This window comes from Alligator sinensis, unplaced genomic scaffold (assembly GCF_000455745.1).
Source record: "Alligator sinensis unplaced genomic scaffold, ASM45574v1 scaffold361_1, whole genome shotgun sequence".
NCBI lineage: Eukaryota > Metazoa > Chordata > Crocodylia > Alligatoridae > Alligator > Alligator sinensis.
The window spans coordinates 2,323,362-2,337,614 of record NW_005842007.1 but is presented as its reverse complement, the minus strand read 5'-3'; the positions used below and the strand labels follow the sequence as shown (position 1 = coordinate 2,337,614).

Here is a 14,253-nt window from a genome sequence, read left to right as displayed (position 1 = left end):
GTGGCAGAAGAGATTAGAAGGTGCCCACAGGGTGGAGCAGGCACGGTCATGAAGCCCTAGAGTCATCACGGTCATTCCTGGGGGCCCCCTACCGTGACACTAATGGGTACAGAACTAATGAAACAACATCTTTGGATTATTTTTGCCTAGTTTCTTGTGGGGGTTTTTATACCCTGTATATGATATAAAAAATTAATGCACATTCCACTACAGCTATACTTGTTTTTGCTTCAATTTAAAATAGAATAATATAGCCTTAGGTATATTAGTAAAGTCTCTAGTTTCTTTTCAACTGGAGAAAAATGTGTTGTGTTTGTGATGATGTATCACACCATCTCATCTGCACCCCCTGTTTCAGAATCCTAGTTCCCCCTCGCCATTTACTTGCCTCTTGAGTCAGTAAGTCAGAGAGTCAGTAAGTCCTCTGACTCTCTGAAACTCAGGCACAAAATGGGCAGCCAAATCCTGAGACATACAAAATTAGTGAAGACTGAAAATTATGGGCCCTTGTCAGAGCACAATACATACATATTTAAAATTATGGCTTCTTTGGGCTGTTTATTTTATGATGTATATCTGTGTAACTGAATGGTTATTTAAAACTAAAACTAAGCAAGGGGAATTCAATAAATTGTTCTTTTTTTTTCTTTCTTTTTTTCATTCCATGGAGTCAAAGCCTAAGAACATTTATATGTGTAGGAGAAAATTAAGCACATCTGGGTTGTGATGCATGGTTTGTGTGTTGTTCTCAAAAGACCAAGGAGTTAAGTTTATAAACTGATAAAGCTTGTTTATTCAGAGAGCAGTACCCTGCCTACAGCTCTGCTGTTCCCTCCTGCAATCCAGGGACAAATGTAACAACTTATACATAACACTCTTAAAGGTATCCACACATCTTCCCCCTTTACATGTAACATATCCCCATATAGTGCTAACATTGAAGTTTAGTTCAACCCATAGTTAAAGTACATTTTAACAGGTCTCTATTAGTCTTTGTGTTAGCTTTTTAGCTCTAAGCGGTCTTCTCAGTTTCTCTTCATTCTCAATCTTCATTGGTTCAGCTCTTGTTTCGTTTCCTTGTTCAGATTTCTCTACTTCTGAGTCATTTTCAATCTCCTCTCACATTTCTTGTTGCTTTGATCTCATCTCTGTTTCCTTTGGTGAATCTCCTGATGCTGCTTCTCTCCCCTTTATGAGCTGCAAGTGTTGTCTGTTCCTTCTTAACACCTGTCCTACCTGTGTAACTACTTTATAGGATCTGGGAGCTACTTGAGAAATGAATGCTTTTTGTTTCCACGTTTATCCATCTGAAATTAGCACCATATCTTTGTTGTGCACTTATGATAACTCCCTGGAATGCCTGTCATAGTACCATATTTGTTTGAATTTTTTTTAATGTTTTCATTTCTTCCTTTTCGTTCTGATGAGCATCATACACAAGATTGGCTGCCTGGTTTTGAGTTTCCTGTTAAACAGCATTTCTGCTGAGAACAATCCATGTTTCATGGGTGTTGCCCCTGTTATTTAAGAGGGACAGGTAAACATCAGTGTGTGAATCTGTAGCTATTTTCAACAATTTCGTTACTATTTGTACTCCATTTTCCACCAGACCATTGGATTGTGGGTATTTAGGACTTGCAGTGTTGTGACAGAATCCATATTTGTTTGCAAACTCTTTAAAATCAAGACAGTTGAAATGAGGTCCGTTGTCTATTCTTACAATTTGTGGAATCCTTTGTATAGCAAAAATCAATTTGATGTGAGTTATGACATGGTTTGCTGTTGTGCTTCTAAGCAATGCAATTTCAGGATAGTGCGAATAATAATCCAGCACTAATACATATTTTTTCCTGCATGCATGAATAAGTCAATGCCCACTTGATACCACCGAGTTACCGGCTCCTCCATGACTACCATGGGCTCTTTTTTTTTGCATTGATCTGTACTTGAGACACGTTGTACAAGCCTTTACAGCATTTTCTATGTCATTATTTATGTTGGGCAATGTAGAACACCCTTTGTTTTCCTTTTGCTTTTTTCAGTGCCTAGATGCCCCTCATGTATTCTGTTTAACATGTCTTGCCTTAGCACTGTTGGAACAGGTTGTGAGCCTTTGAACAAAATGCTAGCCAGTACTGACAGCGCTTCTTTGAACTGAGAGTAGGGGCTAGGTATATGTTTTCCAGGCCAACCAGCACAAATAACTGTTACCACGTTTTGCAATGTGGTGCCCTGGAGCAGTAGCTTCTGCAATTAGCGCCCACATTTTATCTGTGACAGGGATCACTCTTTTAATTAGATTTACATATACTATGTCTGCTCTGTTAAATTAGATAGATATTTGCCTACAAAACTGATCATTCCCAGTAATCATTGCACTCCTTTCTTATCTCTATGGAGTGGCATGTTTGTAATGGCTTTAACCCTTGCAGGATCAACTTGCACCATTTTCTCAGAGAGTTTTTCTCTCAGATATGTTATTTCTTTGACCCTGAATTTGCATTTTTGTTTGTTCAGTTTCAAACCTGCTCTGCAAGCCCTTTCTAGTGCCTTTCTTAGCCTCAGGTCATGTTCTTCCATAGTATTTCCCCAAACTAATCAATATAAACCATAATTCCATCAAAACCTTCAAAAATTTGTTGCACCTTTCTGTGAAAGACGTCAAATGTAGAATGCAACCCAAAAGGAAGCCTATGAACACAATATCTTCTGAAGGCCATATTGAAGGTATTTAATCTAGTGCTATTCTTCTGTAGGGGAACTTGCCAAAACCCAGAAGAGGCATCCAAAGTGGAGAAATACTTAGCTTCTGCCACATTGCCAAAAACCTCTTCCCTGTTGGGAATGGGAAAATGCTCCCTTTTGATGTACCTGTTCATTTGCTTAGGATCCAGACACAATCTCAAGGATCCATCTTTTTTTTCTATTATGACCAGTGAATGAACCCAAGCAGCTGGTTGCTCTACTTTTTCTATTATGTCCGTGTTAATTAATCTATCTAATTTCTTTTTCAGGTTCCCCCTTAGTACAAGGGGAACATTTCTTGGAGCATGTATGGTGTGAGTTGAGTATTTGGTTCTCTTAATTCTATCTTGTACTCAATTTACAGTTTCCCTATGCCTTGAAGCACATCATAAAACTCTTCTTCAATGTTCTTGTTTTCTAGTCCCTCAATGACATCCAATCTCTTAATCAAACCTAGAGTTTTACACATTCTCAACCCAGTAATTGGCACTAGTTTTTCTGGGAGTGTTACAAACTGAATGTTGACTTTATTACCCTTGTGTCTAACATGCAGTGCACAAACACCCTTGGGTGCAATCATGTTCCTATTATATGCTCTAAGTCTCACTTTCTTATTCTCATAGTACATACACAGCTTTAGTTTTCATTTTTCCTTTTACAACCAGGTCACAAAGTCCTTGGATGCGGGCATTGTGGTAGATGTTATCTACCTGGACTTCAAGAAGGCCTTTGACACTGTTTCTCACCCCATTCTCATAAATAAACTAGGCGACTGCGGCACTGATGCCTACACAGTCAGAGGGGTGGCAAATTGGCTGGATGGTTGCGCCCAGAGAGTGGTGGTGAACGGGTTGCTTTCAACCTGGAGAGATGTGGGCAGTGGAGTTCCCCAGGGCTCAGTCCCCGGCCTGTGCTATTCAACATCTTTATCAGTGACTTGAAAGTGGGCATGGAAAGCACACTGTCCACATTCACTGATTACACAAAGATGTGGGGAGACGTGGGGACACTGGAGGGGAGGGACAGAATCCAACTAGATCTAGACAGGTTACAGAGTTGGGCAGATGAGAATAGAATGGAATTCAATGCAGACAAGTGCAAGGTACTGCATCTAGGGAGAAGGAACCAGCAACATACCTACAGGCTGGGGAACACCCTTCTCAACAACACAATGGTTGAAAGAGATCTTGGAGTCATTGTTGACTCCAGGATGGACATGAGCTGCTCAGTAAGGCTAACTGCACCTTGTTGTGCATCTACAGATGCATCACAAACAGATCCAGGGAGGTGATCCTTCCCCTCTATGCAGCGCTGGTCAGGCCACAGTTGGAGTACACAGTTGGAATACTGTGTCCACTGTTGGGCACCACACTTCAGGAGGGATGTGGCTAACCTTGAGAGGGTCCAGAAGAAGGTCACTCGCAAGGGGCAGCAGGCCAGGCCCTATGAGGATAAACTAAAGAGCCTGAATCTATTTAGCCTCCACAAGAGAAGACTGAGAGGGGATCTGGTAGCTGTCTATAAACTCACCAGGGGGGACCAGTGGAAAATAGGTGAGGCTCTGTTCCCCCCGGGCACCACCTGGGATAACAAGGAATAACAGCCACAAATTGATTGAGAGCAGGTTCAGGCTAGATATCAGGAAGCATTACTTTACGGTTAGGGCTGCCAGGCTCTGGAATGGACTCCCAAGGGAGGTGGTGCTCTCCCCTACCTTGGGTCTTCAAGAGAAGGTTAGATAAATATCTGGCTGGGGTATTATGATCCCAGCCCTCGTTCCTGCCCAGGTATTTAAACAGTGGGCATGTCTACACTTGTATTAATGCACTTTTCCTAGTGAGCATTAAATTTAGTACCTCTAATATGAGGTACTAAATAAATACACATTCGGCTGCACTAATGTGCAGTAGTAGTGCAAGCACACACTTTTTAGGTGATGTTTAACGTGCAATAACCTATTCTACTGCACATTAGTGTATTGGCACTTTTCTTTACACTTTGCTTTAATGTGCAGTGGAATAGGCTACCGCACATTAAAATGCATGTGTAAACATGCCCACTGTCTCCCATAGCCAAGCTATTCTGGTCTCTTATCTTCTTGTTTCTCTCCAGCAGAGCCTAGATACTTCATAGGATTAGATTTCTAACCCCGCACTGGAAGAAGGGTTTGCAGTCTGTCTAGGGGTGTATTTATAGCTGAGCTGGGTTGCTGATGTGCTCCAGCTGTTTGCTTCCGCTTCTGTTTCAAAGGGCACAGCTTCTTGGATCAAGTGTACAGGACTGCTGATGAGCTCTATCTGATTGGAGAAGGGTGTCCTACCAAGGAAAAACCACACAGACAGCTGAGAGGCTCATGCTTACTCAAAAGTGTGCTGCACTAATTAAATGGGCTACAAACTCAAATACAAATTATTTTGGTTTTCCTGTCATTTGAAAGATCTCCATTTCTTTCTGCTACATGACAAAAACAAATTGTGATATGTCATCATTTTTTCTGAAACAGAAATTTTTTACCTGCTGGTCCTTGAGATTGCAGTGTAGTTCACTTTCTCCATTGTCCCATTCATAAATGAGATGTATGGGTGAAAAGTTGGATTCTCCATTGTTTTGAACCATTTGGAGTCATCTGTGCTTGTGTGACATCAGCATAAAATGCTACAAAATTAAACAGGAAGCCTTTTATTCCCACATCTCATATATACAAAAAGCTACATCAGGTCACAAATAATGCAGCACAAGGTCCTGTATTTATAGATGTGACTGGCTAAAATTAACATTAAACCAGGGATTAACATTTTAGCCAATAATGTTTATTTGGCTCCATCAGCTGTGAGGTTAAGTATTTACTATTGGTAAACAGTAAATATTTTAAGTGGAAACTAATGAGGGGAAATTTAGTAAAAGGGTGAAACATAGATAATGTATTTCCAGTTAGTTGAATTGCCAAAGTGAATAAATCTATAATACATTTGTATAAAATAAAGGTAGATTAGATTAGATTCACTGCATCATGTGGTTGCCTTAAAAGCATGAATGCTGTCCATTTACAAAATACAGATGGGAATGTGCAAAGCCGGGCCAGCACCTATGTGGAATTACTGCTCAAACATGTGGTGTTATAGCCAACAGAGGGCAGTGTTTCTGTGTTTAAGTTTATGTACATACACCTGTATACATATGATTACAAACACATACCAACCCCACTTTATTAGAGTATTGCATGGAGGGTCAAATCCTTAAATGATGCAAACTGGAGTTAATGGAACTATTGTGGTTTCATACCATAATTTTCATACCAGTCACAAGCCCTTTTTGAGACATTACTTTCACCTATGGTATATTAACCCTGTGACTGAAGATACCGTTTTATAAATAACTTGCACTTCTCTCTCGGGAGGGTTTTTTGCCACAATGAAACATAAAGGACAACTAAAAGGTGGAGCCAGGAAAGCCTAGCAAAGGGACCAAACAAATCCTACCCCTTACATTCAGAGAGCAAAATGATTATCAAGTTAAAGCCTGTAGGGCAGGGATTGGCAATATGTGGCCTATGGGCTGGATCCAGCCCATGGAGCCACTGGGCCTGGCCCCTGGAGCTGGAAGTCTTTGCCTTTGCCTATGCTCATGCCTCTGCTGGGGTGGGTAGTGAGGAGCTGCACTGAGGCCAGAGCCAGTTGGGAGCTGTACGCACACTGCTGCTGCAGTTTCTCCCCATCTCCTGCTCCTCTGCTGCAGTGCAAATGCAGCCTTCCAGCAGGTAGAGAACTGAGTGAAGACTTAGCAGCTTCCAGTTACACCTGTGCTGCAGTGGAGGGTGGTGCAGGTCACACCTTGTTAGACTCAAGGCATGCCTCTGAAAATGCCAGTTCTTAACTTACATTCATTTCTTGACTACAGAAAAATACTAGAGCCGTTCTTCTGTTCCAAAGAACTCAGAAATGCCACAATGAATCAGAATATTTTGACACTTTGGATTCCTGTTGGAAATCTCTTGATTTGTCTTGTGAATTATGGGTAGATGTTTACATCGAACAGTGCTAGTACTGCACGGACCCTCATGGCATCCAAAGGTGCCACAGCAACCTGGCTGAGAGTCACTGCTGTAGGGACAGTACTAAGAAAGTGTGGCAGCAGAATCCTGTTTCCTCTCTCTTCTCCTCCCCTCCCCATCCGCTAACTAGCTAGTAGAGCACATGTTAGCTACCACTCGGTTGCTAACCAGGGCTGCCAGAGTCCAAAAACGTGGGCATGTCTAGGACATGCTGCTGTAGGGGCTCCATCACCTATCTCTGTTGAAGTTTCATAAACTGGTTTGACCTGAATCAGTTAAGTCTGATACTACATCCAGCCAGCTTTATCTTAATCCAGTTTTGGCCATTTTGAAAGCAGCTTATGTGCGCTGAACTTCTGTTCTGTTACAGGTTTAAACTAGTTTCCAGTCACTTAAACCATTTTATGTGTAACTTCCGTCCCTAGTCATAATGGTGAGAGGAGTAGGTTTAGCACTATTGCCAAGACACCCCAGGTCATGGGAGCTTTGTGTAACAGGCATAGTTGATTTATTAATTGCTGATTTTCCAAAGTTTGTTCCACCTTTCCTTTTCTTCCTTGTGCCCAACAAAGCTTTCTTGGTTTTAAGACCTTGAATTCAATCATTGCAACAAGTATTGATCCAGAAGGGCACACAGCTGAGGTAAGTCAGTTTCCCAAGTTTTCTGGAAGCCAGCAAAGTGTTCATCTAGCAGGAAATGCTAGGCTATCTCTATCCCATTTTGATGGCTACAGCTTGGTGATAAATCTGAATGGTACCAAATAAAAATAGAAATGCTAAAGGAATGCAGAATATTTCATCTGATGTCAGACAAGGGAGAGGTTAGATTGTGGTTTAAACTAATACTTTGCCCACAACATAAGCATAAGATTGTTCTGTGAGTGTTCACTGCAACTTCCTCCACGTGACCTCCAAACCTTAGCCACACTGCTGCTACTGGCCGTACAGTTATGTCTCGCTCAGGCACTCTCACAGGTGTAGTTACAAGATAGAGAGGAACACTGAAAAATTCTGAGGTGCATTATTATTGTATTACTGAGCCAACTGAATTACTCAGCCAGTTGCACTAGTCAGTCCTTCATTTTCCCCTGGGCATCAGTCCAAGTAGGGAGAGGACTACACCACTTATATAAGCTGTATTTAAGCATTCACTGGTCTCCTCTATGCAGCTCCCCTGTATCGTTTCTCTGGATATATTTCCCTCCGTTCTTGCTATGAAAGGGAATACAAAAGCTTTGGTAATTGGGCCCAATAATTCAGGAAGGCATTTCAGCATAAGGATAACTTTCAGTGCATGAACAGTCCCCATGATTTTAATGTATTTACTGATTACTCGTGTTTAAGTACATTGCTGAACTGAGTGCACATCGTTTATTTGTTCTATATCTTTTTCTATCTCATTTCACAGCCAAGTTTTTGTTATCAGCAGCAATCAGCCTACACAGTAACAGTTACCAAGTTTTGCTGCTTATAAAAAATGAATACTATAATTTGATCAGGTTATCCAAGTGATTATTGTATGCAGATGTTTAAGTCTAGGTACACTCAGTCCTAGTCCAGAGCAGCTGGGCTTGATTAGATGATCTCCTGAGGTTCCTGCCACCCCTACATTTCTATGACTGGCTTGAATTAATTCCACATCAGGGTTGGCAGGAAAGGGGTAGTGGACCCAGATAGAAATGTTGTAGAAAATACTTGAGGAGTTATATAAGGACTTCACTGCACTGCGTCAATTCTCCTGTAAAACAAGCCCTGCTCACTCCTGCTTTGCATGCTCTAGCTCCTGAAAATGAGGCCTTATATATCTGCCTTACAGCAGCTTTGACCATGTGCCATGTAAAACAGAGATGGTCAGAGTAGCTCTGAGCACATATTCAGGGCTGTTCTAAAGTGGCTCCATTGCCTTAAGTCTGCATTTGTCTTGGCATCCTTGTCCCGCCTGGCTGGGTCTGTCATACAAGATTTTTTCAGAAGGAACCTGGTTCATGTGTGTAGGGAGCAGAGAGAAATCAAACACCTGTTTTAAAATAGATCTTTACCTTTTAAAATGACAAAGAAGGAAATAAAAAAATAGAAAAATAGAAAACCTTGTGTCTAAACCAATTTCTCAAAAGGTATTGGTCTGGATTAAGGCATCAGATGGTGTCACCTTGAGCAGACAGCCATACTGATAAGTTTAATTAGAAGAGATGTGTTGTATCTCATGTTTTAGGTTATTTGTTCACGATACTAAGGAGGTAGTAGACCTGCAGCTCCCTTTCTTAATGCATGAAGAGGGATTTCCTGATAAGGGTGCCTTAACTTTATACTGATTAAGTCAGTAAGTAATCTGTCCCCAGGAGCTTGCCCATGTCTCCAGGGCCACAGAAATATCTTAAACAGGTAAAAGGTTGTGCTTCTACTGCAAATGTAATGGGGCTTGATTCTAGATTTGTGCAAGGTATACCCAGTGACAGGGCCTGGTTGGAATGAGAAAGAAAAGATGCCAGATCTTTCGCTGTGTGTACTTCCATTCTCCCCCTTGTGCTTAAGGCAGAACACTGTCATTTCACTCAAGGAACCTCTGTGGAATGACATCAGAAATACACAACTGGCTTAGAGGGAGGAATCCTAGCATTTCCTCATACTCTTTCCTAACTAGTACAGCTACTGGGTGCTGGCTTGATGACTTATCTCTTAAAAGGTAGAGCATACATTGAGGACAACCAAGCTAAACTGCTCCTATAGCAGTAAGGTAATGACCAATTCTCTGGGCCCAATTCTTTCCTCATTTACATGGAATTTTCTCCTAATGAAAGCAACAAGAGCTAAAAATAATTCAGCATCTCTTAAGCCCTGACACTACTCTTCACTTAAAAGTTATTCCAATTAATTTGAGGACAGAATCTGACCTAAAACTTTTAAAAATATCATACTGTCACACTGCTATAAATTGGGAGTTGCCTCTAAGTCAGAGTTACACCAGTGGAGAGCCAGAGTAAGTGTGAACAGTGACAGGCCTGGAACCTAGGCAAAGCACTTCAGTGCAGTTCTTCCCTGTGCTCCTTCAAAAAGTCATCCTTAACTCTATACTGTAGCCACCAGGTCATGTTCACTGTCAGTGGCCGCGTCTACATGAGTGGCAGACTGAGCAGTTGTTAAGCACTGCGCATACATAAGTAATAAATGACTGCGCAGTATCCAGCATTACTGTGCAGTACCATCACCACACTTTTTTTTCCCAATGCACAATACGCACAGCGGCAATGACCTACTAAATAATTATTTAAAATTAAAATAAATAAATAAAATAATTTGTTTCCAAATATCTATTTGGAATAATAAAAGATATCACCTCTTCCATGGGTTTTGATTCCTTTTACATTTTAGGGAAATACTTTTATGTCATTACGACAATTTTAAACAGTCTTTAGATTATTGAACAAAACTGCTTGTACAATTCTAGATAAATTTTGGAAAACAAAAGCTTGGTAAAAGATGTAAAGGAGAAGTTTTAATATAATATAAAAATCATGCAATTATAACAATTTTAAATTCTTGAAAACACTCGTACAGAGGCTTAATGATAGGAGGATTAAAGGAGAGGTTGATATTTATTATTGTGATTTTTAGAGGAAAATATTTTACACAGTTAGCATATTCATAATAATGTCCATTAAAATTGCATAGTGTTATAACTGTAGAAAATACTGTTCTCTAAAATGGAGGAAAACACAACTATATAATAGCTGTAATGACTTCTTTATTTCTGTCATTACAACCTGGTACAACTGTTTAGTGCCTTTATTTAGAATTCACTAACTGCATAAAACACATAGATTTCTCTAAAAGTACCTAAAATAGATTTAGCTAAAAATCTAAAAATAAGTCTCCTTATATGCATGTACAACATTTTTTTATTTTGGTCATCATGGATTCACTGAAACATATGCTAACTGCATGCAAAGCATATTTTTCTCCTAGAAATGCTTGTTTTCTCCAGGTATTTTGTTATTCTATCATCAAGGCTTTATTTGGAAGAAGATTAATTTCTCAAAGTCCCTTAACATGAAGGGAGGTATGAAATCTATATTCGTTTTATTTTTAATGCTTCATAATATGAATACATTATTTTAAAGGATTTTTTCCCAAAATAGTCAACTGTATCAAATATAAACATGTCCAAACATGATACCAAGAACTTGTCAGAAAGAGGAGAAAGTGACAGGACAAAGGGAAAAATGGAATACTACAATGTATCCAAAAATTCATGGGGACCAAATGTTCTGTAGCTTCTCTCCACCTTCTTTACTTGGCTCAAGAGGGAAACACAGCTGAGGATTTGATCCTGAATGTCCAGATGCCCAAGTGGAGACAATGAGGCTGAGAGACCTGTGAAAGGAATGTATTAGAACTGGTTGGACCAGGTCACCTGCTGGTATCTCTAGAAGTAACTTTCCATACCAATTAGAGTTTCACCTCAATGCCCCAGTTGAGAGTGACCCCTCTCAACCTCCTTATGAATTCAAGCAAGAAAATAATGCAAAAAGAGGCGGAAACTAAATAGATTCTGGGAAATGGTAACATAAGAAGTCCAGAGAAGAAATCGATGAGACAAATTCTGCACGGGAATTCATCTAGAGCAGTATCTTGCTTGATGACCATGTCATGGCTTGTTGCGTACCCATAGAGTAGGCAGACTCATTTCCAATTCCGGTAGGGTGGCAAAATCTCTTTCAGAGGTTCTTAATGGTTTTAGACACAAGGCACCCTTGGAAAATGCCAGTTCTTTGCTTTCACTTGTTTTTTGCTATGGAAAATGGAGCAATTCTTCTGTTGCAAAGAATTCAGAAAGAACAAAACAGGTCAGAATGCCTTTGACACTAAGGATTCCGTCTTGAAATCTCTGGGTTTCTCTTTGAATCTTTGCAGATCGAATATTGCATGGCACCCTTAAAAAGTATTTCCTGGCACCCCAGAGTGCTGCAACACCCTGAGTGTTGGCTCCAGTCTTATGAGTGTCAGTTTGCAAACGGTTAAACATCTAATTTCTTATTTTGGTAAGCTTTCTTTTCTGACTGGGACGCGGCCCATGCCAGATGTCGTTATATTCCTTTCTGAAGGTGCTCTGTCCAGTGTCAGGGAAAAACCACAGCAAAGATCTGAAATGGAAAAAAGGCCCTGCTGTACTTGATTGAGCCCCAAGGCCATCTGATCTGCCTTTCGGTCTCCCCACTGCTTAACTCACAGGAAACAGAATGGGGAAAAACCATCACTACCTGTGACAATCTGTCCCCCTGCTTTGCCATAACCTTTTGGACACCTCCTGTTTTGTTTTTACCCCTTTTCTGCCATGAATGTTGGACACTCCTGCTATCCCTATCCCTAATAAACCTGCTAAACTGGTTTAGCAGGGATAGGGATATACCCCTGTCCTCCTGCCCCCCTTCTCAACCTTTTAAAACTTGGGATTCTCCTCATTAGACTTGGGGACCACCTCAGAAGATGCCATCGCTTAGTTTTCTCTCATTTTTTTGACTACAGAAAAATACTAGAGCCCTACTTTGGTTGCAAAAAGCTCATCAAGCCCACAGGAGGGTGGATGGGTTTTTTAACCCTCTGGGTTTCTATTGGAAATCTCTGGGTTTGTCTGGTGAACCTGCTTGCACACCTAGCCATGCTTACACTGCATGGGACCATGCAGCACCCTTGAAAGGAACTTGAGATGCCCCAGGGTGCCCCAAATACCCTGCCTGAGAACCACTGCGCTAAGGCCAACGCTTTCAACCTGGCTGGAGTAGCTTACTCCTTGTGGCACCCTTCCCGTGGATATGTGTGTGGGGAGGGGGGTATATGGGTGTGTGTGTGGGGGGGGTGCGCATATTTGTGAGGGTGTAGGTGTATGTGTGTGTGAGCTGCGTATGTATGGGGGTGTCTGTATATGTGGGAGGGTATGGATGGATATATGTGGAGGGGTGTGAGTGTATGTGTGTGTGGGATTAGTGGTGAGGTGGGGGTATGTGTGAGGAGGTGTCAGGGTGTGTATATGTGGGGGGTGTGTGTGTACGTGGGGGGGTGGGTGAGGGTGTGAGTGTATATGTGTGCAGGGGGTGTGTAAGGGAGGGATGTATGTGTGAGGGTGCAAGTGTATCCATGCGGGGGGTGATATGTATGTGGAGGATGTATGTGTGTAGGTGGATGCATGGGGGTGTGAATGTATATCTGTGTGGGGGTGCATATGTGGTGATGTGGTGGATGTATGGTGTGGGTGGGTGTGGGAGGGTGTGAGTATATACGTGTGGGAGGCTGCATATGTGTGGGGCGTATGTTTGTGTGGCTGCTTATGTAAAGGAGTGGGTATCTTGGAGGGTGGGGGTGAGGGTGTGGGTATCTGTGAGTGCAGGGAGTGCATGTGTGTGTGTGTGTGAGGGTGTGGGTGTCTGTGAGTTCGGGGCAGTGTGTGTGTGCGTGCATGCGTGTGTGTGAAGGTGTGGGTGTCTGTGAGTGTGGGTGAGTGTGTGTGAGGGTGTGGGTGTCTGAGTGTGGTAGAGTGAAACTCTATGAAACTGGATGCTTATCTTGCTGGGATCCTATGACCCCAGCTGACTTCCTGCCCTTTGGGCAGGGGGCTGGACTCGATGATCTTCCAAGGTCCCTTCCAGCCCTAATGTCTATGAAATCTATGAGTGTGTGTGTGGGTGTGTGTGTGTGTCTGAATGCAGGGCAGTGTGTGTGAGGGTGTGGGTGTCTGTGAGCTGGTGGGAGTGAATGTGTGTGTGTGTGTGAGGGTGTCTGTGTGGTGGAGTGCGTGTGTGAGGGTGTCTGTGAGCTGGTGGGAGTGCATGTGCATGTGTGTGTGTGAGGGTGTGGGTGTCTGAGTGTGGTAGAGTCCGTGTGTGAGGGTGTGGGTGGGTGTCTGAGTGCAGGGCAGTGCGTGTGTGAGAGTGTGGGTGTCTGTGAGCCAGTGGGAGTGTGTGTGTGTGTGTGTGAGGTTGGGGTGGGAGTGTGTGTGTGTGTGAGGGTGTGGGTGTCTGTGAGCTGGTGGGAGTGTGTGTGTGTGAGGGTGTCTGAGTGTGGTGGAGTGCGGGTGTGAGGGTGTAGGTGTCTGAGTGCAGGGCAGTGCGTGTGTGAGGGTGTGGGTGTCTGTGAGCCGGTGGGAGTGCGTGCATGTGTGTGTGTGTGTGTGTGTCTGTGAGCTAGTGGGAGTGTGTGTGAGCTGGTGTGTGTGTGTGTGTGTGTGTGAGTGAGGGTGTGGGTGTCTGAGTGTGGTGCAGTGCGTGTGTGTCTGCGAGCCGGTGGGAGTGCGCGTGTGAGGCGGGGAGAGCGGCTGTGGCTGTGTGACAGGCGGGGTCCCTCACGCCCCCGGGCGGGCGCTGGGCGGGCTCAGACACCTGCCGGGGGCGGGGCGGAGCGGGCGGGGATCGCTCCCAGCCGCGCAGACACACACACACTCAGACACGCAGACGGGCGGGGACAGC

At 42.8% G+C, this 14,253-nt stretch overlaps 1 protein-coding gene across 1 annotated transcript in view; it reads left to right on the top strand.

Annotated features, from left to right (window-relative positions):
- Window positions 1–10,953: 10,953 nt before the first annotated feature.
- LOC102373136 (N-acetyllactosaminide beta-1,6-N-acetylglucosaminyl-transferase-like) overlaps window positions 10,954–14,253 on the top strand; it is a 14,296-nt gene continuing 10,996 nt past the window's right edge. The window contains exon 1 of the mRNA XM_014519072.2: window positions 10,954–11,031. Coding sequence (XP_014374558.1) covers window positions 10,954–11,031 — 78 coding nt within the window. The remainder of the gene's footprint in view (window positions 11,032–14,253) is intronic.